At 43.6% G+C, this 27,468-nt stretch overlaps 1 protein-coding gene across 1 annotated transcript in view; it reads right to left on the bottom strand.

Annotated features, from left to right (window-relative positions):
- Positions 1-27,468, bottom strand: part of LOC309560274 (complement C4-B-like) — a 249,941-nt gene that overhangs the window by 33,391 nt on the left and 189,082 nt on the right. Inside the window, exons 30-33 of the mRNA XM_082263867.1 lie at positions 26,627-26,779; positions 24,925-24,984; positions 20,605-20,695; positions 6,489-6,648 (exon numbers count right to left, since the gene is read on the bottom strand). Coding sequence (XP_082119993.1) covers positions 6,489-6,648; positions 20,605-20,695; positions 24,925-24,984; positions 26,627-26,779 — 464 coding nt within the window. The remainder of the gene's footprint in view (positions 1-6,488; positions 6,649-20,604; positions 20,696-24,924; positions 24,985-26,626; positions 26,780-27,468) is intronic.

Genomic DNA, 27,468 nt, shown 5'->3' with positions numbered 1-27,468 from the left:
GTTAACTTTCAGTCTGTGCTTTGTCTATCTATCTAAAACTTGACATGAAAAATTGTTCCCCAAAAGAGGGGAGGACAAGTCCCTGGTTAACTCATCATCAATGGAGTGGGAGATAGATGTAATGTTAGATCTTACTATAAGGTTTTAGAGAGTTCCAAATACCCTTTTTCAATATTTTTCATATGTATGTACTCCCAGTTCATTAACTTCATTGCGTAATTGATTGTTATAATATCCAGCCAGCAGGTGGAGCCCTGAGTTCCCTTTCACATTTTTTTGCAGTATTTCCTTATATTCCATTGTAGAAAGTCTAATGTTTACAGAAAACAAGCTGAAATGTACATATACGCACAACCAATGCAGTGAGTCAGAGCAATGAATCCTCCCCCTACCCAGGTACAGCACTGTCAGAGGTTTTAATCACCTTCTGCTGTGCTGTCTCCCTAGATTACCCATAGTGCTCCAGGATTCCCTTGTCAGGTTTTAAATGTTTACTTGTAAAACAAAGACTGTATTATATGTAGTGAAAACAACTATAAAACATCAGTATTGAAAATGTATAAACTTCATGTAGCACCATCTAGTGTGTGCTACTAGAAGTGAGTGTAGGAAAAAGCAATTTTCTTGCCCAGGCATAAACCTGAGTCACTGAATTGGGTCAGGGTTATTAGAGGCCAGGGCTGGATAACATATCCTGGCAGCTCTCTGGTGCCTCCCCATTTCTAGAATATTTGAGAATGTTCTGGAACTAATGGGTGGAGATGAGGAGGAGCTGTCTTGAATATTTAGGGGCCTTTAGCTGATCTCGATTAGTCAGCCTGGCTGTCAGGGTGCCAGGAAACCAGACCACACGAAGATGCAAGTAAAATAAAGCATGCAAGAATAATAAATGCACAGCAAGAGAGAGGAGTGAAATCAGGAACAGCCGCGGTCAAGTTTGGAAGTGGGTAGTCATCCAAGCTGGGATTGAGTCCAGGAACGGTAGTCATCCAAGCCGGGGTCTAGTCCAGGAGCGAGTAGTCTACCGAAGCCGGGTCGTCTGTGATGCGGAATCGAGAGCCAGGAAGGTCGTCAGCCAAGCCAGATCATGCACAGAGGAACACAGAGAACAGAAGACTGCTAGCAGTGATGCACCTTGGAGCACAAACACAATGGCAAGGTCTGAAAGCCATCAGGTGATATACAAATCTGATTCCAAAAAAGTTGGGACACTGTACAAATTGTGAATAAAAACAGAATGCAATGATGTCGAAGTTTCAAATTTCAATATTTTTTTTTTTTTTTCAGAATACAACATACTGTAGATGACATATCAAATGTTTAAACTGAGAAAATGTATAATTTTAAGGGAAAAATAAGTTGATTTTAAATTTCATGGCATCAACACATCTCAAAAAAGTTGGGACAAGGCCATGTTTACCACTGTGTGGCATCCCCTCTTCTTTTTATAACAGTCTGCAAACATCTGGGGACTGAGGAGACAAGTTGCTCAAGTTTAGGAATAGGAGTGTTGTCCCATTCTTGTCTAATACAGGCTTTTAGTTGCTCAACTGTCTTAGGTCTTCTTTGTCGCATCTTCCTCTTTATGATGCACCAAATGTTTTCTATGGGTGAAAGATCTGGACTGCAGGCTGCCCATTTCAGTACCGGATCCTTCTTCTTCGCAGCCATGATGTTGTAATTGATGCAGTATGTGGTCTGGCATTGTCATGTTGGAAAATGCAAGGTCTTCCCTGAAAGAGACGACGTCTAGATGGGAGCATATGTTGTTCTAGAACTTGGATATACCTTTCAGCATTGATGGTGCCTTTCCAGATGTGTAAGCTGCCCATGCCACACGCACTTATGCAACCCCATACCATCAGAGATGCAGGCTTCTGAACTGAGCGCTGATAACAACTTGGGTTGTCCTTGTCCTCTTTAGTCCGGATGACATGGCATCCCAGTTTTCCAAAAAGAACTTCAAATTTTGATTTGTCTGACCACACAACAGTTTTCCACTTTACCACAGTCCATTTTAAATAAGCCTTGGCCCAGATAAAACGCCTGTGCTTCTGGATCATGTTTAGATATGGCTTCTTTTTTGGCCTATAGAGTTTTAGCCGGCAACGGCGAATGTATGTCATGCAGTGCCGTCTAAGGGCCCGAAGATCACGGGCATCCAGTATGGTTTTCCGGCCTGGACCCTTACGCACAGAAATTGTTCCAGATTCTCTGAATCTTTGGATGATATTATGCACTGTAGATGATGATAACTTCAAACTCTTTGCAATTATTCTCTGACAAACTCTTTTCTGATATTGCTCCACTATTTTTTACCGCAGCATTGGGGGAATTGGTGATCCTCTGCCCATCTTGACTTCTGAAAGACACTGCCACTCTGAGACGCTCTTTTTATATCCAATCATGTTGCCAATTGTCCTAATAAGTTGCAAATTGGTTCTCCAGCTGTTCCTTATATGTACATTTAACTTTTCGGGCCTCTTATTGCTACCTGTTCCAACTTTTTTGGAATGTGCAGCTCTCATGAAATCCAAAATGAGCCAATATTTGGCATGACAATTCAAAATGTCTCACTTTCAACATTTGATATATTATCTATATTATATTGTAAATAAAATATAAGTTTGAGATTTGTAAATCAGCCCATTCCTTTTTTACTCACAATTTGTACAGTATCCCAACTTTTTTGGAATTTGGTTTGTATAAGTCCTTGTATAAAGTCAGGTGTGCAACATCACTGAGCGACGCCCAGGCAGCAGACAAGTGATGATGCAAACAGAGTTTATAAGACAGCAGTCTGCACATGTCCAAGATGGCTGCCAATAGGAAGACCTTGACACTGGCAGGGAGCTAAAGAAGCCCTTAAATAGACATGGGCTTGCAGATGATGCCCTCCTAACATTGACCAACCCCCTTAGCACTTTTCCCAAATTACTACATCTTCTTTTTTTTCTCCAAATCAAATTACTACATCTTCTAACGCACTTCTCGGCTATCTCATGTGTTCATATTAACTTGGAAAAATCCGTAGCCTTAAATTTCTACCTAGACCCTGACCTGGTCGCAAGCTTCCAGCCTCATTTATCCTTTTTCGTTGGAGGTCTTTGTCTATTGACTATCTTTGAGTTCAACTGACCCCCACTTACTCCTCACAATTCGCTGTCAATTACTATTCTCTGCTTTGATCGGTGACTGCTCTCATGCAGTCATGTCAGCTCCCGCACCTGTCTTGGATGGGTCATATTCTAAAGTAAAAATGACAGTCTTACCCAAGCTTTTATACTATTTCCATACCCTACCAGTGGGAGTTCCTCCGCATTTGCTCTGTCTGATTCAGAGCAGGATCCTCCGCTTTATCTGGGCTAATAAACGCCCTAGAATTTCCAAGGCCTCCCTCTTCATACGTAGACTACAGGGGGGCTTGGGGGTTTCCCATGTCTCCAAAATACTACCTAGCTGCCCATATCTTTCAACTGGCCCTACTTCATGCCTCCTCCAACGTTCCCCTATGGGTGCTCTTAGAGCTACCCAATTGCGCCCCCTCGCCATACAAGTGCTCCTATGGCTCCCGCAGAAACTACGCCCGAAGGCGCTAAGCCCTCTTATGCAACATAGCTTAAAGTTGTGGGACTCTGCGGAATTCAAGCTCCCTTATGTCTCCCTTTCTGCCCCTGTTACCCATTACTAATTACCCCCTTTTTCCTCCTGACCTTGACCAATCTCAGGCATTTGCATGGTGGACCTCTTGGGGTCTTACCCATGTACGACATCTGTTGACCACGCAGGCTCCACCGACGTGGTCTACCTTCAGTGAGTCCCACGAAGCTCCTCAGTCAGAGTTCTTTAGCTTTCTTCAGATTCAACACTGGCTAGCATCACTTCGGCAAAGCTCCTCCTATCTGTTCCAGAAAACCACTTTTGAACACATCTGTCATAATTTCCCAGGTCTTATTTTCACTCTCCATGCTTTCTTCACCACCGGTCATCCTTCACCTCACTTTCTTATGTGGCCCAGTGGGAATGAGATTTGGGTACTGAGATCGATCCGGCAGATGAAGCAGGGCTTGGTCTTCGATTGCTAAATGTTCCTTCAATACTGCCACCTTAGAGGCGACATACAAAGTGTTGTTACAATGATACTGGGTTCCAGTACCTATTGCTCGTGCCAACCCCGCTTCTAGTGATTGCTGTTTCTGGGGGTGTGGCTATCATGGGGAATTTCTGCATACTTGGTGTACCTGTCTCCAATTAGTAGGCTTCTGGTCCGGAGTGTTTGGTTTACTGTATTCTCTGTTTCATTTTAACATCCGATAGGGGGCTAAATTTGCTTTGCTACATTGCCCCGTCCCAGGCCCATTTGCTCATCAGCAGAAATTGGCAACCTACTTGTTTATAGCTGCTAAATGGACAATCGCCCAGGCATGGAAGAAATCTAAGGTTCCTTTCTAGGGAGTGAAAGACCGCTTGGCGACCATGAGGGTAATAAACAAATGTCCAGTATTCTTAAAAACACACATGCTAAGTTCCTTTTAGTCTGGGAACCATGAATGCCGTATGCTTTCCCTAATCTCCCTCCAGGAAGTGTGGGTCGGCTCTAACTGGTATCTTGTGCAATCCTGGATTCCCTATTCTTTCACTTTTTCTTTAATTTTACCTTATCCTTCTCTTTTCTCTCTGTTCTCCTTGTTCTCGTATTGAGCTCTTAAGCCCAACTTATATGTCAATAGATGCCCAGGACTATTTAAAACAGATTTCTAAAGATACGGGTCCTGGCTACTTTTTCACTCAATGGGGTTAGCCCCAAGCTATATGTATGTTACATTCAAGATTTCTGTGCTCATTACACTGGAGGCCTTCCCTCCTTTGTTTACGCTGTGTATTTTGTGTTCTTTCTGCCTCCAGTCAGAGCCCCTGAGTGTGCAGACTAGGTGCTTTGGTGTACCACATATGTTCATGATATTCCTGCAATAAAAGTGATTGAACCAGAAATAGACATGGGCCATGCCATCAGGGAAGTTGGGTGGAAGATGGAGAAGCAGTGTTGAGGACAGGCTGTCAGTGGCCCTTAAGGGACCCCTGCCGGGGAAGGATTTTACCTTGGGCTGGAGCTCGGGATAGCTGATCTGGAAGGATCCTACCACAGAATGCAGCTGGGGGGATTCAGACTGGAGAGTCAGCAGAGCAAGGGGAGACAGTGAGTAGATCAGCACAGTGCAGGGACAGACATGGGGAGAGACTGCCAGCTGTAACAGAACTCTTTTGAAGACCACAGTGTGCCAAGTCTTCATCTAACTTTGCCCTGGGGAATCTACATGTGTGTGTGCCAGTAAGGAGGACTGGGGAAAGCGAGCAGCCGGGTGGGCTGGTGGCAGTCAGGTGGGCTGGTAGTCTTCTGCAGTGGTAGAACTGGGCTCAGTTTCTACAGGGAGGCAGAAAGAGCTGCTGTTCACTCCACAATGTGCCAACTTCTCCACAAAAGGGATGAGACGTTCCTAACCTGTAATGGGCTGCTGCTGAATTGATAGGAACCTGTTATTTCCTTGGAATGATCAGCAGGTGCTGTACATAGTGAACCAAGTTTGTGCAGGAGGAAGGAAGAAGAGGATCTTCTGTGTAGATAGGGAGGGAGTTGTCCCCTTTTGTTCTGCGTTCTGGACATTTTTAATTTGGGCATCCCGTAATTCCCTACACTTTCAAAGTTATCATCCCCTAATAAAACAAAAAAAAAAAAAAACAAAGACTGTTTACTGTGTTTGAATGAATGAGGCCCCATATTTTCACACTTGTGCGATGCGGGAACGCTGCGAATATGCAACATGATCCCGCATCGCATCCGCACCTCTGGCAGTTCACACTGCCATATGCGATACGCAGGGGGTGTCAATTAAAAGTTAATGACACCCCCAGTTGCGACCGCATATCGCAGTGTGATCTGCAAGTTCGCACAGAATGCGATCCGATTTTGCTGCGGCTAAGAAAAAGCCTCATGTGCGGAGTTTATTGCGGATGCGGTGCGAATTCAGCCATACAAAGATCGCATGTATTTTAGGAGTCGTGCGCTCCGAATTACATGCGATCTCCGCAAACGCACAAATGTGAACCGGCCCTTAGACTTGTGCGACTTGTCCTTTGACTCGTGACTGCAAAGTCACATGATAAGTCGTACCCCATGATTTTGCAATGAGTACCATTCATATCTGTGCAACTTCAAAGTAGTCCCTGCACTGCTTTGGTCCGACTTGAGGTCCATAAACCTCAAGATTACACCGGCATTGTTTCAAGATGCTTCAAAGTCACGTCAAAGTCACAAGGCAAAGTCGCATGACTTTCAGGTCGCACAAGTGTGAAAGAGGCCTGAAGGAAATGCTGTGTGACTGGCTGTGCAGCAGTGGGGATCCAGAAATCAGCAACTCCTATGGGGGAATGCTACATTTAAAATAAATAGAATAATATTTAGCATCCTGTAAAAGTGTCATCGTCCTTACCACAACGATACTGAGTAGACCACTTTCACTTGCTTCTCCTTGGGCTGGGAGACCTCTCGTCTTGCTCTGCTGCGCAGGTCATGCCAGTGAATGTTCTCCAGGGGTTCATCAGCCATCGTATCTTCCTCATAGTCATAATCATAATCATAATCCAATTGCCCTGAAACAGGTTAGAAACAGAGAGGTAGGGGAAAGAGAGCTGAGATTCAGGATCACTCTTGTGTTGTAAGTAATGTGTGTCTGCTGAATATTTCTACTGGGCCTGCATGTTATGACTTAGAATGGTTGGGAATTGAAAAATGGGCCTGTTATCAATATAGGATCAATTTATGTCCAGTGCATGATGGAAATTAAAGGAGCACTCTAGTCAAACAAAAATATCAATGCAGTCTGATTAGTGCAGACCACATACAGATCCTGTCCCTCCCCCAGACTCTGACTGGACAATGAAAGAAGAAGCAGAAGACTGATAAGCTCAGTCCCTCTGCTCTCTCCTCCTATCTGCATGCTCCTTTCAGACATTGAAAAGGGAAGCAGCAGACAGGTGAGATCATCTCACTGTTACTCTGTTCTTTCCTCCTATCAGTGCAGAAAACATTCAAATCTTGCTTCTGTGTTGACCCAAATGCAGTCCTGGGGAAGCAAAAAGCTGGCCACACATGTTGCAATCTGACTGTAAATGTTACAATATCCTTAACCATTTCCTGATAAAAGTAAAAGGCTTGATTCACACCTATGCATGTTGCTTTTGAGCGTTTCTATAGTGCTTTTTGGTGTGCTTTCCAGGTTTTTTTTTTACCGCGATCGTGCTGCAATTTTACAGCGATTTGCGTTTTTTTTTTTAATTTGTTGTTGGGCAGATTTAAATGCAAATAGCTGCAAAATCGTTGGTAAAACGCACTACATGCTTTTCTGCAGCTTCTCCATTGAAGTCTATTGAACCAAGAAAAGCCCTGTTTTGCATTTAAAAAACTCTCTGACCCTTTCCAAAAAACGCAGAGGCACAAAAATGCATTGATGTGAATGTGTTCTATAGGAACCCATGTAAGAAAAAAAATGTCCTGCATTTCTGAAAAAAGCAAAAAGCATAAAAAAATGCATTGGTGTGAATGGAGCCTTACACCTAGACATAGTTTTGCAGTTTGACATGTGTGTTAGTTAAACTTTACATGTCCTCGTAACTACTTACAGTACCCAGGTGAAATATATCTTGTTTTTTTCAGGACAGATTGCACTTTTATTTGGTGGTAAATGGTAATGATATCTCCTGTTTTTTTTTTTTTTTAATTATTATTAAGTGGCGGCTGGTACATTGGGGGCGCAGGGGCGCCGCCCCCCCTATCCATGCGTCCGGCCGCCTAATACACATGCGGGGCGCCGGGCGCACGGGCCTCCCTCTCCTAGCCATGTGATTAGAGCCAGAGGCTCTAATAGGCTAACAAAAGGGGTGGGCTCGGGGCGCAGAGTCCACCCAGTTGTGTGACAATAGTGAATGAAAATTCGCTATTGTTACACGGATCCTCCTCCTGGCCAATCAGGAAGCGGGTCTTGAGACCAGTTTCCTGATTGGCCGAAAGGAGATGCCATGCCATTGGGCATGGAGGAGGGAGGAGACGCAGAAGACAGGAGGAAGAAGCCGATGCCACCGCCTGCTGCTGCAGATATCCAGGCAGGGTGAGTGAGCGGGGGGGGGGGGGTCCTGTCCCCCGTCCTGTTGTGGTCCTGGGGGGGGGTATGGTGCGCTGCCTGGTGTGGTCCGGGGGGATATGGTGCGGTCCGTCTGCTGCCCCCCAGCCCCCCCGTCCTATGGAGCACCAGCCGCTGTTGTTATTATCAAAGGTAAACTGCAACAACACAGTATAAATGATTGTTTTTAAATCTAGCCGTATATTTTTTGCTATTATCATGTCCTACAACCAAAAAGCAACCTAAAACAAAAGGTGAAGATTCGGTTTTTTTCTGATTCTTATGTCATAAAAATCCAACACATTTTGAGGTTCAAGGAGCCCTTCCTTATCAGGACTTAGTGATGTTATACCAGAATGATAAAACTGGGGGGAACCTGAGGGGTAATTAGACTGATGACTGTTCTAGGTACTGGTCTAACCGGACTAATTACCCTTCAGGATCTCTCCAATTTTATTAGTCCCTCTTGGTCCGGTCTGGTCTTGTTCAAATGTAATAAGCACTGATGCAGGGGGGTCCTTTGAGCCCCTAGATAAAAATGCATTGGAAATGTATAACATAAGAGTCTGAATATAATTAAATCTAGAATTGATATGTTCTGCTTTTCTTGCTTTCCTCCCTGCACAGCTGGTCCCCTCTAGAACAAAGAGACAATTTCTGGCCACTACTCCAGGGAGAGCTCTGAAAAACGTAAAGTAATTGTAAACCTACAGTATCTCACAAAAGTGAGTACGTCCCTCACATTTTTGTAAATATTTTATTATATGAAATCTTTTCATGTGACAACACTGAAGAAATGACACTTTGTTACAAGTAGTGGGTGTACAGCTTGTATAATAGTGTAAATTTGCTGTCCCCTCAAAATAACTCAACACACAGTCATTAATGTCTAAACCGCTGGCAACAAAAGTGAGTACACCCCTAAGTAAAAATTTCCAAATTGGGCCCAAAGTGTCAATATTTTGTGTGGCCACCATTATTGTTCAGCACTGCCTCTTGGGCATGGAGTTCACCAGAGCTTCACAGGTGGCCACTGGAGTCCTCTTCCAGTCCTCCATGACGACATCACGGAGCTGGTGGATATTAGAGACCTTGTGCACCTCCACTTTCCGTTGGAGGATTCCCCACAGATGCTTAATAGGGTTTAGGTTTGGAGACACACTGTAATGTTCTGGTACCTCTGGTACCCTTGTCTCCATATTTCTCCTCTCCTAATTGCGTCCCATCTTGTGTAACGAGGGACGCATATACCTTTAAGACCAGATGACATCATTGCCGAGCGCCGCTATGAGCGGCTATTTCAATCGCCGGTTTGCTCTCACTCATCGCTCGTTCAAACCGCATGTTCACCGCACCTACTCCTGTGAAGTCGGAGCTGCTGACATTCTCCCTTGCTGAACTGAAGCCGGAAACCTCGCTGGTGATCCGTATCTCGCTACGGGATCACCCCTCTCCAATGGACACTGTTACTCCTAAACCTATCTAGGTGATAAGTACCCCGCAGGGGATTCTTACTAACCAATCTCCTACTGTCATCTACTGCAATTACCAAGACTATCTGTATCTATCTGTTCACTATCATCTGCATAGACTGTTAGCTCTTGGGACTACCTTCAACTATCCTTGCACTAGGTTACTCTGTCTAAGTATACTCCATCTGTGTCCTCTTACCATCTGCACTATACTTGACATCAGAACCTATCTGCTTTACCATCACCTGCAACTCTCCTATACTACTTCTAGTGCTCACCATACAATAGCATGTCTCTCATCTATATATCCTCATATATTCTATCCCTCCATTAAACATCTATTAATATATATATGGTATATAACAGGCTGTACACGGTGATGAAGTCCTGAGAGTTGGATATGTTTGTTCAACAGATTCTCTACAAGGCTACTGAGTGTAATAATTCTGCAGCTGTAAATCCATCCACTAACAAAAACGCATGAACGTTACAGATTGAACGAGCCTTTAAAAAAAATATGGATTCAGCAGAATTATCCACTCATGTACTACAATTAAAACAGCAAGTAGATGCATTGATCCTTGCGCTTACAGAGGTACAAAATGAAAATCAGACCTTGAGACAGCAGCTTGGCCGTCTCACACAGCCTCCTGCTGCTCAGCCCCGTGAGCCTAAGATAAACCCTCCTATAGTGTTTTCTGGTGATCGGAGCAAATTCCGTGAATTTAAAAACGCATGTCGATTGTTTTTTTTGTTAAAACCTCTAACCTACACCACTGACCAAATTGAGGTTTGTACCATCATCTCCTATTTAACGGGTGAACCCCGGGCCTGGGCAGATGCTCTCTTTGAAAAGGATGATCCACTCCTTAATTCTTATCCCTTATTTCTAGCACAACTTGCTAGTTTATATGAAGACCCCAACAAGCAGAGTACCGCTGACACCCAATTACGGGCCTTAAAACAAGGAAGGAGACCTGTTGAAGATTTCGTGGCGAATTTTAAAAGATGGTCCCCTGATTCAGGGTGGAACGACACATCTTTGCGAACGCAGTTTAGACTCGGCCTATCTGAGGCCGTTAAAGACGAGCTCGCCCGAGCGGATTTACCTGGCACTCTAGAGGGACTGATACAGACCAGTATCAATATTGACAGACGACTACGAGAAAGAAAGGCTGAGAAGATGGGCTCACCATTTTCCAGTCCTTCTCGGATGTTGCCTGCTGACCCTACTTCTATGGAAGTAGGAATGATACGTCCACCTCTGACCCTTTCTGAACGTGCCAGGAGGAAAACCGAACATCTTTGCATGTACTGCGCATCCCCGAATCATTTGGTAAACGGCTGTCCTCTTGTCCGCAGAAAAGAGGGTGAGTGTTCAAATGTCTTGCTAGGGGGACTCACAACTTCCTTTTCTAATCCGTATCTTTTTGTTCAATTAACATTGCAGTGGGACCAAACTAGGATCACCACCAAGGCTATGATTGACACCGGATCTTGTGGAAACTACATTGACATTTGTTTTATCTCCCTTAATAAAATACCTATTGTTTCAAAACCCAAACCTGTCTCCGTTAGTTTTATTAACGGTACCCCTTTATCCTCTGGTCCTATCACCAGTCAGACACAGGCACTTCTTGTAACTGCTGATGAGTCTCATGTGGAGACCACCACCTTTGATGTATTAACTTCACCACATTTTCCAATCATTTTGGGACTTCCCTGGTTACACATACATCAACCAATCATCGATTGGAAAACAAGAACGTTAGCCTTCTCTTCTCACTATTGTGAGACGACGTGTAACCTCCCCACACATGATAGGATCCTGTCTGTACTGCCGGATGACATTATTCCTAAGTGTTATCAGGATTTATCTGAGGTTTTCCTTGAGAAAAACGCTCAAATGCTACCTCCCCATAGGGACTATGATTGTTGTATCGATCTACTCCCTAATAGCAAGTTGCCTTTCGGACATGTTTATCCTCTCTCACAGGATGAACTCTCTCATCTTAAGGAGTATCTGGATGAGAACTTGGCAAAAGGATTTATCCGACCTTCTACTTCCTCCACTGCTGCTGGGCTCTTCTTCGTCTGCAATAAGGACTCTAGCCTTAGGCCTATCATTGATTTCAGACAATTAAATGCCATCACAATAAAGGATCGTTATCCTTTACCCCTTATTCCTGAACTTATCGAACAGGTGCGTGGGGCTTCTTTCTTTTCAAAATTGGACCTAAAAGGGGCATACAATTTAATTCGAATCCGTAAAGGGGATGAATGGAAGACGGCATTCAGAACCAGATACGGACTTTTTGAGTACCTTGTAATGCCATTTGGGCTATGTAATGCTCCCGCAGCCTTCCAACGTTTTATAAATGAGATATTCCGAGACTTGCTTGATGTTTGTGTGGTAGTATATTTGGACGATATACTTATCTATTCTCATTCCTTACCTGAGCACATAAAACATGTGAGACTTGTGTTGTCAAGACTACTTGCACATAACTTATATGTTAAATCAAAGAAATGTTTGTTTCATAAAGAGGAAGTACTATTCCTAGGGTATATTATATCTAAAAGTGGAATCAAAATGGACATGAGCAAAATATCCTGCATTCTGGATTGGCCTGTGCCAACCACTCGCAAAGCATTACAAAGGTTCCTAGGATTCTCTAATTACTATAGGAAATTCATTAAGAACTTCTCTGCGATTGTGAAACCTCTCACACAACTTACAAGCACGAAGAAACCATTTAATTGGTCAAAAGAAGCAAATGGAGCATTCTCTCTGCTGAAATCAAGCTTTACTACTGCCCCCATACTATGCCATCCAGACCCATCCCTTCAATACATCTTGGAGGTAGATGCGTCTAATATGGCAGTAGGAGCAGTTCTCTCACAACGACCAACAAACACCTCACCTCTTCACCCAGTTGCTTTCTTTTCAAAGTCATTAAGTAGCCCTGAGGTGAACTACCCAGTAGGTGAGAAGGAGTTATTAGCCATAAAACTGGCGTTAGAGAATTGGCGACATCTACTTGAGGGCACTCAATTGCCAATTCTGATATATACTGATCACAAAAACCTTCAATACCTTCAGACTAATAGAACTCTTTCCCACCGGCAGGTACGGTGGTCGTTATTCTTTCTGAGATTTAATTTTTTAGTGACTTACACGCCCGCGGTCAAAAATAAAGAAGCGGATGCACTCTCACGACTAGCCGAGAAAGATTGTACTGAGGTTCCCTCAGTTCCTATAATACCACTTGAACGTATTATCGGAGTCGTTCGCTCCCTGAAGGAGGAGATTTTGCACAGCATAGGATTGGATTCACCTCCACCACAACTAACTACTGACGCAGAAGGCTTCCTCTACTACAACGATAAATTATACATACCCCCTACTATGCGAACCAAGATCTTAGAATTGTCGCATGATGTACCTATGGCAGGACATATGGGTATGACTAAAACTCTCAATCTACTCACTAGGCAATTTGTGGCCAGACATGAAGACAACCGTAAAAAAGTTTGTTTCATCTTGTGATATCTGTGCAAGGTCTAAAATTGACAACACGAAACCATCGGGGTTACTTTGTAGTTTACCGATACCCCAGGTTCCGTGGGAAGTGGTATCCTTAGACTTCATAGTGGAACTACCACCTTCCAAAGGATTCAACACCATCTTAGTGTCAGTGGACCATCTGACCAAGATGGCACATTTCACTCCTATCCGAAAACTACCTTCATCCAAACAAACAGCGGAATTACTTGTGAAACATGTCTTTAAGTTACATGGTATTCCAAAAACACTGCTGTCTGACCGTGGTTCACAATTCATCTCAAAGTTTTGGCTAGCTCTATGTCAGATACTGCGAATAGAGCGTAACCTTACTTCTCCCTACCACCCTCAGACCAACGGACAGACAGAGAGAGTTAACCAGTGCATTGAACAGTACCTGCGTTGCTATACTTCGTATCTACAGGACGATTGGGCAGATCTCCTCCCGCTGGCGGAATTCGCCTATAACAACGCTACTCATAGCACTACTAAGCAAAGTCCGTTTTACCTGAATTATGGGTTTCATCCCACACTCCTTCCTCCACGTATCTTGCCATCAAGTAAACCAGTGGCATCTGATTATCTTGCCCAGATAAAGGATTCTCTGGGATTACTCAACAATACCATATCCCATGCTCATAGCCAACAAAAAAAGTACTACGACCTCCGTAGGAAACCCTCTCCCCAATATGCCAGTGGGGATCTTGTTTGGCTTTCTACAAAAAATCTGAGACTAAAAATCCCTAGTAAAAAACTTGGACCTCTATTTCTGGGACCTTTTCCAATAGAAAAGCTTATTGGAAAAGCTGCAGTACAACTCACATTGCCAGTAGACCTCAAGATACATCCTGTCTTCCATGTGTCTCTACTGAAGCCCCATGTTCCTAACCAAGGAATAAGGCCTACTATCTCACCTCCACCTCCTGTACAAGTGGAAGGTGGAGAAGAATTTGAGATAAAAGAAATTTTGGATTCCCGTTTCAATAGAAGAAGACTCCAGTATCTTGTACGATGGAAGAACTATGGGCCCCAAGATGACACCTGGCTGGATACCTCCGATATACATGCCCCTAGACTGATTCGCAATTTCCACTCGAAATATCCGGAAAAAACAGTTCTAGAGGACTTCCGGAGCCGGCCTTAAGGGGGGGGTACTGTAATGTTCTGGTACCTCTGGTACCCTTGTCTCCATATTTCTCCTCTCCTAATTGCGTCCCATCTTGTGTAACAAAGGACGCATATACCTTTAAGACCGGATGACATCATTGCCGAGCGCCGCTATGAGCGGCTATTTCAATCGCCGGTTTGCTCTCACTCATCGCTCGTTCAAACCGCATGTTCACCGCACCTACTCCTGTGAAGTCGGAGCTGCTGACATTCTCCCTTGCTGAACTGAAGCCAGAAACCTCGCTGGTGATCCGTATCTCGCTACGGGATCACCCCTCTCCAATGGACACTGTTACTCCTAAACCTATCTAGGTGATAAGTACCCCGCAGGGGATTCTTACTAACCAATCTCCTACTGTCATCTACTGCAATTACCAAGACTATCTGTATCTATCTGTTCACTATCATCTGCATAGACTGTTAGCTCTTGGGACTACCTTCAACTATCCTTGCACTAGGTTACTCTGTCTAAGTATACTCCATCTGTGTCCTCTTACCATCTGCACTATACTTGACATCAGAACCTATCTGCTTTACCATCACCTGCAACTCTCCTAATACTACTTCTAGTGCTCACCATACAATAGCCTGTCTCTCATCTATATATCCTCATATATTCTATCCCTCCATTAAACATCTATTAATATATATATGGTATATAACAGGCTGTACACGGTGATGAAGTCCTGAGAGTTGGATATGTTTGTTCAACAGATTCTCTAAAAGGCTACTGAGTGTAATAATTCTGCAGCTGTAAATCCATCCACTAACAAAAACGCATGAACGTTACACACACTTGGCCAGTCCATCACCTTTACCCTCAGCTTCTTTAGCAAGGCAGTGGTCCTCTTTGAGCTGTGTTTGGAGTCGTTATCACGTTGGAATACTGCCCTGCAGTCCAGTCTCCAAAGGGATTGGATCATGCTCTGCTTCGGTAAATCACAGTACATGTTGGCAATCATGGTTCCCTCAATGAACTGTAGCTCCCCAGTGCCGGCAGCACTCATGCAGCCCCAGACCATGACACTCCCACCACCATGCTTGACTGTAGGCAAGACACACTTGTCTTTGTACTCCTCACCTGGTTACCTGACACGTTGGGCCCATTTTGGACATTTTTACTTAGGAGTGTACTCACTTTTGTTGCCAGCGGTTTAGAAATGAATGGCTGTGTGTTGAGTTATTTTGAGAGGACAGCAAATTTACACTGTTATACAAGCTGTACACTCACTACTTTACATTGTAGCAAAGTGTAATTTCTTCAGTGTTGTCACATGAAAAGATATAATAAAACATTTAGAAAAATGTGAGGGGTGTACTCACTTTTGTGAGATACTGTACATATATTTTAACTCCTTCGCACCTAAGGTTAAAACCAATCTAAATTCCTAAGCACAATTTTGAAACTTTGACATGTGCTAGTTACATAGTTGTTGAGGTTGAATAAAGACAATAGTCCATCCAGTTCAACCTGTGTCGGTGTGTGTGGCCGTAATCATCTCTCATACCCCTGAATGTTCTGATCCTTGAGATGTACGTCCAAGAGTCTTTTGAAAGTAGCCATACTCCCCGCAGAAACCACCTCTTGTGGTAGAGAATTCCACAATCGTGTAGCCCTAACAGTAAAGAACCCCCTGCGTTGCCTGAGGTTAAAACGCTTCTCCTCTAATCGCATTGTATGCCCCCGAGTCCTCATGCAATCCTTTCGACTGAATAGCTTTTTTTCTATGCTGAGATCACCATTGAGGTATTTATAAATTGAAATCATGTCCCCTCTCAGGCGTCTCTTCTCCAGGGAGAATAAATCAAGCGATTGCAGACGCTCTTCATAATTAAGGTCCTCCAATCCCCTAATTAGTTTAGTTGCCCTTCTCTGGACTCTTTCTAGCTCCAACACATCCCTCCTGAGGACTAGCGACCAGAACTGGACAGAATACCCCAGATGCGGTCAGACCAGAGCTTTATTAAGTGGTAGGATTATAGTTTTATCTCTGGAATACATCCCTTTCTTTATGCATGCCAATATTCTGCCTGCTTTGGCAGCTGCCGCTTGACATTGCATGCTATTGCCTAGTCTATCCTCTACCAAGACTCCCAGATCTTTCTCCATTTTTGATTCCCCAAAAGGTTTGGTTTTCCCCTAAAGTGTATAGTGCTTTTATGTTTTTAGTCCCCAAGTGCAAAACCTTACACTTCTCCACATTAAACCTTATTTGCCATGTCGTTGCCCACTCTGTTATTTTGTTCAGGTCACTCTGTAGGATATCTACCTCATGCTGTGCAGTTATTGCCCTGCCCAATTTTGTGTCATCTGCAAAAACTGATATAGAACTAATGATCCCGTCCTCAATGCTGTTTATGAATAAATTGAACAAGGTTGGTCCCAGGACTGAGCCTTGGGGGACCCCACTTACCACCTCAGACCAGTCTGAGTATGCGCTATTTATTACCACCCTTTGAACACGCCCTTTTAGCCAGTTCCGTATCCAAGAGCAAACCTTGCGGTCGATGCCTGCAGACCTTATTTTATAAATTAGGCGTTTGTGGGGAACTGTATCAAACGCCTTAGCAAAATCCAGGTACACCACATCCACTGGTCTCCCCCTATCTAGCTCACAGCTCACCTCCTCGTAGAATGTTAAGAAATTGGTTTGACAAGAACGCCCATTTGTAAACCCGTGCTGATTACTGCTGATGATGTTGTTGTCTTTAGCAAACTCTACGATATAGTCCCTTATCATCCCCTCCAGAAGTTTACCCACTATCGATGTCAGACTGACAGGCCTATAATTTCCCGGGACATGCCTCTGGCCTTTTTTGAATATTGGTATCACGTTAGCTTTCCTCCAATCCCCTGGTACATTTCCTGTCATAATACTGTCAGCAAAGATCAGGAACAGTGGTCTAGATATAACCTTACTAAGTTCTTTGAGTACTCTCGGATGTACGCCATCCGGGCCTAGCGATTTATTTGTGTTAATTTTATCCAGCCTTTTCCTGATTTCACCCTCTGTTAGCCATAGCGGCAAGTCCTGCGAATTACTGCTAACCATACAGTCATGGTCAGTGTACCCCTCCTTTTCCTGTGTAAAGACTGAGGAGAAAAAGGCATTAAGCATGGTTGCTTTTTCAGTGTCCTCTGTAACCATCCTCCCATCATCGTTAATTATGTGTGCAATATGCTCTGCCCTGGTTTTTTTGCTGTTGCTATATTTAAAGATTTTTTTTGGGTTCTTTTTACAATCCTCCGCTATTTGTCTCTCAAAGTTGATTTTAGCCATTTTGATTTTGTATTTACTTTTCTTATTTGCCTCCTTGTTTTGCTTGAAAGCCGATACTGTGCCCTCTGATTTATATTTCTTGAAGGCCATTATTTTACCCCTAATACGTTTTTTAACATTACGGTTTAGCCAGCCAGGTTTGGCTTTGTCTCTTCTAAATTTATTTCCTATAAGAATGCACTGTGAGATGCATTTGTTTAATATGTTCCTAAAGCATTCCCATTTTTCCTCCATGGTCAGTGTTCCTAGGGTTTGGTCCCAGTTTACCCTTTCCATCATTGAGCACAATTTTGGTAAGTTTGCCCTTCTGAAGTTTAGGGTTCTTATGTTCCCCTCTTGCCTTGTTATATTGTTATTTACGCTAAATGTGATCATCCTATGATCGCTAGAGCCCAGGTTGTCCTGCACTCCAACCTCCGAGATTAGGTCTGGGTCATTAGTGATCAATAGATCCAGCACTGCATTTTCTCTAGTAGAAGAATCCACCAACTGAGACATGTAGTTGTCCTGTAAGGTTTCCATGAAGAGACGGGCCTTCTGTGAGTGTGTAGTCCCCTCTTCCCAGTCAATGTCGGGATAATTGAAGTCCCCTAATATGATGAATGATCGCAGCTTTGCCCCTTTACCCAACAATGATATAAATTCCAGCTCTACCTCCTCCCTTTGGTTCGGTGGCCTATAACAAACCCCCACAATTACTTTTCCCTTTACTTCTTCCCTATGGAGTTCTACCCACACCGATTCTAACTACATACTTATCCCTTCCATTATATCACTCCTCTCTATCACCCTTACATTATTCTTGACATAGAGACATACCCCTCCCCCTCTTTTTCCTACCCTGTCCTTCCAGTACACCGAATACCCTTGGATATTGGCCAGCCAGTCATGTGAGGGGTCGAACCAAGTTTCCGTTATTCCCACAAGGTCTAGTAAAACCATACTTATCACAACTGCTTAGAGTATCCAGCTGAATTATATCTTGCTTTTTTCAGGACAAATTGCGCTTTCATTTGGTGGTAAATGGTAATGATATCTGCTGATTTTTTTTTTTTATTATTATCATCAAAGGAAAACTGCAACAGAACAGTATAAAAATATTTTTTTTAAATTTAGCTGTTTATTTTTTGCTATTATCATGAACTACCACCAAAGAACAACCTAAAACAAATTAATCCAAGTCCTTACATTCACAGTGATACCAGATATGTGTATGTTATTTTTTGTTTGCACCCATAGTAGGCCTGGTCCACGCACATAGTCAGGTTGCAGTTTGCATATTCCAGGTGCATTCTGTGGTTTTCAATACATGTTTTTGATTCATTGAAGTCTATGGAACCAAAAACCAGAAAAAAAGTCCCTGGTCCTTTCCATAAAATGCACAGATGTAAATGTGACCCATAGGAAACCATATTATATGGACGGTAGTGTGTTTCTGCAAAACTGAAACCGCACTAAAACATTCATAGGTGTGAACCAGGCCTTACTAAATGCATGTTTTTATCTTACTGATAGAACACTGACCTTTGACCCCAATCTTTGACTCTGACTGACTCTGAGAATGACCATTGACCCTGACCCTAACTTAGACCTTTATTTTTTACACACACTTTAGAATTTTCTTCTCTAGAAAGGAGAAAAAGATATATAATTTTCTCTATTGAAGAGGAGAAACACAGGTAGGCTGTACCAGTGTCTAATCACTATTATTATTATTATATAGTATTTATAATGCGCCGACAGTTTACGCAGCGCTTTACAACTTGAGGGTAGACAGTACAAATCAAATACACTTTAATACAGTAGGTATCAGAGGGCCCTGCTCGTTAGAGCTTACAATCTAAGAGGGAGGGTCAAGAGATACAAGAGGTAATAACTGTGGGGGGCTGAAGGAGAAAATAAAAGTGCAGTTGTTAGGCGGTTGCCAGATAGGTTTCTCTGAAGAGATGTGTTTTCAGGGATCGTCTGAAAGTAGACAAAGTAGGAGATAGTCGGACAGATGGGGGTAAAGCATTCCAGAGGATGGGAGAAACTCAGGAGAAGTCCTGGAGGCGAGCATGGGAAGTGGTTACAAGGGAGCTAGAGAGCAGGAGGTCCTGGGAGGAATGAAGAGAACAAGTTGGTTGGTATTTTGAGACCAGATTAGTGATGTAGCTGGGGGCCAAGTTATGGATGGCTTTGTAAGTTATGGTTAGTAACTTGAATTTCATTCGTTGGTTGAGTGGCAGCCAATGGAGGAATTGGCAAAGAGGGGTAGCAGACACAGAGCGGTTTGCAAGGTGGATGAGCCTGGCAGCAGCGTTCATGATGGACTGAAGGGGGGATAGTCTTTTCAAAGGTAAGCCAATGAGAATGGAGTTGCAGTAATCGAGACGAGAGATGACCAGGGAGTGGATTAGAAGCTTTGTGGCATCATTGGTTAGGAAGGGACGTATCTTGGAGATGTTGCGGAGGTTGAGGCGGCAAGCTTTGGACAGTGACTGGATGTGTGGCTGAAAGGATAGTTCAGAGTCCAGGATTACACCTAGGACCTTGGCATGGGTGGACGGGTTGATAGTTGTGCCATTGATGTTGACAGATGTCACTAGCTATCACAGCAATCAGGTGATCAGGAACCTATCCTCTTGGTTCCTCATTGTTAATACAAGACCCGATGCTGTCCATGACAGCTGGATCTCTGTGCTGCGAGTGCACTGTGCAGCGCGCTCTCACCACAAACACAGTAGAGTATATATGCGGACCCACAGATTAAGCCCTACTTCCTTGAGGTTGCATATGTGCGTACCCCTCGACAGGAAGGGGTTAAAGCGAACCTAATATTTTTCCATAGTACTTGGAAGCGGTATACAAGCTGTATATCAAATATAAGGAAGATTGTGTAGAAACAACAATATTAAGAGATCATTTGGGAAACCTGAGGTATAATGAATAAATGTACTACTTACCTACAGCATCATCTCCAAAAAGCTCTACCTCAAACCCAAGCTGCGAACAGTCAGTCTCCTCTACTTTTATGATGTTATACCTCTTGAGGACCTGGAAGTAGAGTATAGTAGGGGTGAGTGTCGGTATCACAGAATAGCAAGAAAAGTGAGGGCAGCCATTTAATATCCGACCCAAGAATTTATAAAAAAAAAAACATAAACTAGAATGCTGTGACATACACTATATTGTCAAAGTATTGGGATGCCTGCCTTTACACGCAAATGAGCTTTAATGGCATCCCAGTCTTAGCCCGTAGGGTTCAATATTGAGTTGGCTCACCCTTTGCAGCTATAACAGCTTCAGCTCTTCTGGACCTGAAAGTAGACAAGGTTTAGGATTGGGTCTATGGGAATGTTTGACCATTCTTCCAGAAGCGCATTGGTGAGAGAAGGCCTGGCTCGCAGTCTCAGCTCTAATTTATCCCAAAAGTGTTCTATCAGGTTGAGGTCAGAACTCTGTGCAGGCCAGTCAAGTTTCTCCACCCCAAACTCGCTCATTCATGTCTTTATGGACCTTGCTTTGTGCACTGGTGCGCAGTCATGTTGGAACAGCAAGGGGGGCCATCCCCAAACTGTTCCCACAGAGTTGGGAGCATGAAATTGCCCAAAATGTCTTTTAATGCTGACGCCTTAAGTGTTCCCTTCACTGGAACTGAGGGGCCAAGCCCAACCCCTAACAAACAACCCCACACCATAATCCCCCCTCCACCATATAATTTGAACCAGCACACAAAGCAAGGTCCTTATAGGCATGGATGAGTGAGTTTTGGGTGGAGAAACTTGACTGGTCTGCTCCTCAACCCCATAGAGCCTTTGGGATGAATTAGAGCGGAGACTGCGAGCCAGGCCTTCTCGTCCATATCAGTGCCTGACCTCACAAATGCACTTCTGGAAGAATGGTCAAACATTCCCATAGATGCACTCCTAAACCTTGTGGAAAGCCTTCCCAGAAGGGTTGAAGCTGTTATAGCTGCAAAGGGTGGGCCAACTCAATATTGAACAGTATGGACTAAGACTGGGATGCCATTAGATTTAATGTGTGTGTAAAGTCAGGTGTCCCAATACATTTGGCAATATAGCGCAGATGAAGTGTTGTTTTTAGGAGCTGGGAATCACAGTATAGACCAGCCCTTCTCAACCAGGGTTTAATAGAACCCTAGGGTTCCTCCAGAGATAAAGGGTTTCTTGAGCAATGACCAACTTCTACCTCTCAGATTAGTAATCAGTGACACCAACAATCTTTTTAGCTATTTGTAAAGGAGGATACTGCCAAATACCCACAAGTTTAAGAAGCATTCCTCCCAGTGACCATCACACAAACGTACCATGAGCTGTAGATATACTAAGTAATAGTAAAGGTTCCATGAGCCCAGAAAGTTATTTCAAAGGTTCCTTCATGTTAACTAGAGAGAAAAACTGGTATAGACATTATAATATCTTGAATTCACCCTGGTACAGCCATGACAGCACTGACAAAGTGCCACAACTTTCTTTCCTTATCCCAATTTTGCAAATATTACTTTTTTTATGCAGAGTTGGTAACCATCAGTTTTTAAGGGTAGGCAGGTGGTACCTCTTTCATGTTCCCCTCCTTGTTGGGCACCAAATGTGGGTCACATAGGAGGCCTACCCTGGGGTGAGTTCTTCTGGGCACCTTGAACAGGATCACTCCACTACACATGGGGTATCTTTACTTTATTGCCATTTTCACCTGTGCCTTGGGACAAGGCTGAGGCTGCGTGGGGGAATACTCAAGCTTAAAGTGGTTGTAAACCTCAGAAATAAAATATGAATAAAGCACATCCCCCTATAGTGTGTATGTGTCTCAACCCCGAGCACTAAGTGTCATTTCTGTCCACTGTCTCCTTCCATTGCTATCAGCATGAATCACATCTGAAAGGTTTTCCTGACACCAAGAAAAATATGGTGACAGGAGATGGATTTCCAGCTGATTGACAGGCTCAGCTCTGTTCCTGTGTCCTGTGTGAAGGGGGGGTGTCAATACCTTCCAATCCAATCAACTCTCAGGACTCGTTTCAGTGATGCAACTTCAGCTCTCCTCCCCCTTCTTTTTAGAGCTGAGAGATTCCGTGTAAATTCTGCACTTTGAATGGATGTAGGGGAAAGGCAGTTGTAGATAAACAAGTACAACTTATGTAGGAGGATTTCTTTAATCTCTGTGTATTAGGCCAGTCACTTCACTGGGTGTATGTAGGTGTTTACAACCACTTAAAGGCAGGCCTCCACTTTTAGAGGTGAATGTACACCATGTCCCCTTTCACCATAACTGTTCCCCAGTTAACTCTCGGGTCCCCATGACAATGTACATCCTTCCAGTAACTTGCATTTAGGAGGGACACGCTGAGGTCTGTCCACATCCGCCTGTCCAGCTTTTTCCATTACCAATCCCCAGTAGCCAGTACAGACAGTGATACTTGAAAAATACTAGCCTTAAACTTTGACCCTGACCTTGACATTTGACCAAGACTTTGACCCAAACAAACCTTGGCACTGGCCTAGATCAAACCTTGATCTAGATATTTTTTAATTTTATTTTTATTATTGTTTATTTTTTTTTTAACACACTTTTTTTTTTCACTGCAGGGGGGGGGGGGGGGGAGAAAGAGAGAGACTAAGGATCTCTCTCCTCCATTCACAGAGAAAGCAAAATAGTGGGGATGGGCTTCATAGTGACTGATCACTGTGATAGCCAATCAGAGGCTTTTACAGCGATCGGGTGACCCAGAATCGGGACATCCATGTCCCGATTGTTAGTACGAGGGCCTAGGCTGTCTGTAAGACCCTGATCTCTGTACTTGGAGCACAAAGGGAGATATGCAAATATGCGTCTCAACGGAAAAAAACCCAGTCCAGTATTTGTATACGGTCGGTGTGATGGGGTTAATAACAAACATGTTATACTTACCTACTCTGTGTAAAACCATTGGACAGCCTAAATACTCCTCTTGTTGGGTTCCCTGCTGGAATTCCTGGCTCCTCCCCCCTGCCGAGTACCCTCATAGCAAGCCGCTTGCTAATGGGGCACTTGTGCGAGCTCGATCCTGAGCCATGATGTGTATCTATAGACACACACAGCATGGCTCGACCTGAACCCCCAATCTCTGCTCTCTGGCTGTGATTGACAGCAACAGGAGCTAATGGCTTCTACTGCTGCTTTCATGTCGAGTGAGGAGCGAGGGGAGCGGAGAGAGCCGTTACTCTTGGGCACACTGGATCGAGATCAGGCTCAAGTAAGTATAAGGGGGGGGGGGGCTGCATACAAAAGGTTTTTTACCAGAATGCAGAGAATGCATTAAGGAAAAAAACCTTCTGCCTTTAGTACCATTTTAGGACCCGAGAAAATCTACTACCTTAAGAGATGGCATTGCATGTTGCAAGCTCACACTACGAGTATAATTTTTCTTCAGTATTGATACAGATTAGTCTCGAGGGGACAATTCTACTTTGCAATTGGTTCTCTATATAGACATTCCGAGCATTGCTCCAACTTTTACAACTATGAATCCGATTTTTATCTGAGCTGCCTGGCCCTGATAGATTACAAAAGAAAATAGGCTCCTGAAGAAGCGTATTATAGCGAAACCTGTCGAGCTTAATTCATTGTATATTCTAACAACAGCAGGTTCTTCTCCCCATCAGCCTGATTTCCAAGTGCTGAAGTGGGATAAGTCAATTAATTTATTATGTAGTGTTTTTAACATTATATTTCTTATATTTTTATATGTAAGTTTTAATTTTTAATAGTTTTGAATAAAATGTATACTTGTCCATGTTTTCCAACCCTCAGTTCCATACACATTCTAATAAGTAGGATGTGGCACTTTCTCCTATTTGTTACACACCCACACACACAGTACCACCCTGTGTTGGTGTGATTTGCCAATTTATCTAATAACAAAGCTCAAATCATAAATCATCTCACCACTGGTTTCTTGAACATGACAATGAGGTCACTGTACTCCAATGGCCTCCACACTCACCAGATCTCATCCAATAGAGCACCTTTAGAATGTGGTGGAATGGGAGATTCACATTATGGATGTGCAGCCGACAAATCTGCAGCAACTGCGTGATGCTATCATGTCAATATAGACCAAAATCTCTGAGGAATGTTTCCAGCACCTTGTTATATCTATGCCATGAAGAATGAAGGTAGTTCTGAAGGCAAAAGGGGGTCCAACACGGTAAAAGCAAGGTGTACCTATTAAAGTGGCAGGTGAATGTATATATATATATACAGTAAATTATTGCCATACTCACCGTTAAGATACCTGTTCCTTTTCCAGATACCTTCACTGTAAATTTTTTCCCCATAGATCTCTGTGAAAAAAAACAATTATTTATTTTTTTCATAAATCCTTCCCCTTTATCCTCTCCTTTCAAGTAGACCCAGGACTAGGACACATTAACACAAACGTGTGCTTTGCAACAGTTTTGATATAAAAGACTAAACCCTATACAGTATGTAATATATTGCAGCTATTAAAGTATTTAAATCTGGTGGCTCCATTAGTTTTCTTTTTTTTCAGGCTAAGAACATTTTCTGAAAGTACAGAAGGGGGAGAATTTTCTGCAAGGTAGTGGAGATCATTTTTGCAGTGTATGGGGGTGACAAGAAGGCAAATTTTGCTGTGCTGCAATGCAAAGCGTCATGGCCACAGCACATGCACACACCCATATGCTGCCATTGCGGCTTAAAGTGGTAGTAAACCGCCATGCTTTTTTATCTTTGCAAGGTAAAGTTATAATGCGCTAGTAGCATCCAGAGCTGCTGTTAGAAATCACGGGGCCCTGTACAGCCTACCTGTAGGGCCCACCTGGCAGGGACAATATTTTCACTAAAAGTACTCTAAAATCTTTATTAGCAGACACAAACATAACAGTGAACTTGTGTGAATTAGCTCTTTTTAATTGTTTTTTTTACATTTAATTTATTTTAAAAATGTTAAAACGTTTACAATTATTTTATTTAGCAATTTTTAAAGTTAATTTATTACAGGACAGGGGAAGGGAAGCCTGCAGTGCTGCGGGGGGGGGGGGGGGGGGGCACGGCACAGTGAAAGGGGTACACACGGGGAAAGGGGGGATCAGAAGAAGGCAGAACAGGGAGGGGGATAGGTGTCGGAGAAGCAATTACAGGAACGATGCCCTGTGTCTGTGTCTCTCCCTGCAGTGGCAGAAAGCTGGCAGGAGGGGGAGAAACTTGCTTTTTTACCTGCTGCAGAGAGCCACACAAGGCTTCCTTCTGTAATTGCCCCTCTGCCCAAACGCACCGATTCCCCCGTGCTGTTGGGGCCCCCCTGTGTGCCCCCCCCCATCAGCGGCCCTGGTAGCATCACATATTAGCACATTATGTCAAACTTACCTTAAAACGATGCCCTCCAGCGATGCACTGTCACCGCTGACAAGGCTTCCATCTTCACCGGGTCCTCCTTCTGGGTTCACGTCCTCTAGCCGTCTGATTGGCCGCGCCATGATGACGTGCGTACGGGAGCCATTATTCACGGCTCAGGACTCCGTTCCTTCAGAGCACATGTGCCGGGGACGTCACCGGCCCATTCACAAGTAAATACCTCCTAAATGGTGCACATTTAGGAGATATTTACAGTAACTATAGGTAAGTCTTATTATAGGCTTATCTTTTGGTGAATATCAACCATAGGAGTTTACTCCCACTTTAAGGTTGGAGGGTGGTAAAAATGCAGCTCAGCTGTGTTGTTGCTGTGTAAGTCCATTGGAGAAAATTCCCATGACTTCTGATTATACCATGCAGCCTAGACAGGAAGTCTGGAGTAATTCCCCAGCAGGGACACAGACAATAAATAAAACCTAACAGAGAGTCTAACCCTTCTCGACTTCTAAAAACCAAATCCTGAGGTTGGGGATGAATCATTATCACATGCCCTGGAACCTTAGGTTGCACTTGGCCAGCACAAAGCACTGTGCCAGCCACAGACCTTACCAGCTCTTCCTGAATGGCGTCCTCATTGCGGAGAATGAATTTCTGTTCTGCAGATCTGTCCAGGGAACTAATCACCACATGTAACTCATTGCGGTCATTGTTGGAGGATATGATCCAGTATTCGGAGAGAGCTTCCAGCGCCATGACTGTGTCCTACAAACAAGATCACATAAAGCAAGTATAGGTTAGGTAAATCTAAAGTAGGAGGTTTAAAAGGGAATGCCAGGGAGCAGGAACTTCCAGCATGTCAGAACTATGGTGTTGGTTTTTTCAGGAACTATGCAGCAGAAGATTCCAACACAGGACAGGTGACTGCAAACTAGGGGTTACGTTTGCTTTAGGAAGAATTAGTGTGAAGGTTACAGGGATGGTTCGTTTTAGGATTACAGGGAAGGTTAGTGTTAGGGTTACAGGGATAGTTAGTGTTAGGGTTACAGGGAGGGTGTTAGGGTTACAGGGAGGGTGTTAGGGTTACAGGGAAGGTTAGTGTTAGGATTACAGGGAAGGTTAGTGTTAGGTTTACAGGGATATTTAGTGTTAGGTTTACAGGGATAGTTAGTGTTAGGATTACAGGGAGGGTGTTAGGGTTACAGGGAGGGTGTTAGGGTTAAAGGGAAGGTTAGTGTTAGGGTTACAGGGAAGGTTAGTGTTAGGGTTACAGAAAGAGTTAGTGTTAGGGTTACAGGGAAGGTTAGTGTTGGGGTTACAGGAAGGGTTAGTGTTATGGTTACAGGACGGGTTAGTGTTAAGGTTACAGGGAGGGTTAGTGTGAGGGTTACAGAGAAGGTTAGTGTTAGAGTTACAGGGAGGATTAGTGTTAGGAGTAAATGGAGTAAAGGGTT

Source organism: Pelophylax lessonae, assembly GCF_965119305.1.
Source record: "Pelophylax lessonae genome assembly, chromosome: 7".
Classification (NCBI taxonomy): domain Eukaryota; kingdom Metazoa; phylum Chordata; class Amphibia; order Anura; family Ranidae; genus Pelophylax; species Pelophylax lessonae.
The sequence above is the reverse complement of the archived record's forward strand: the minus strand, read 5'-3'. Positions and strand labels throughout refer to the sequence as shown.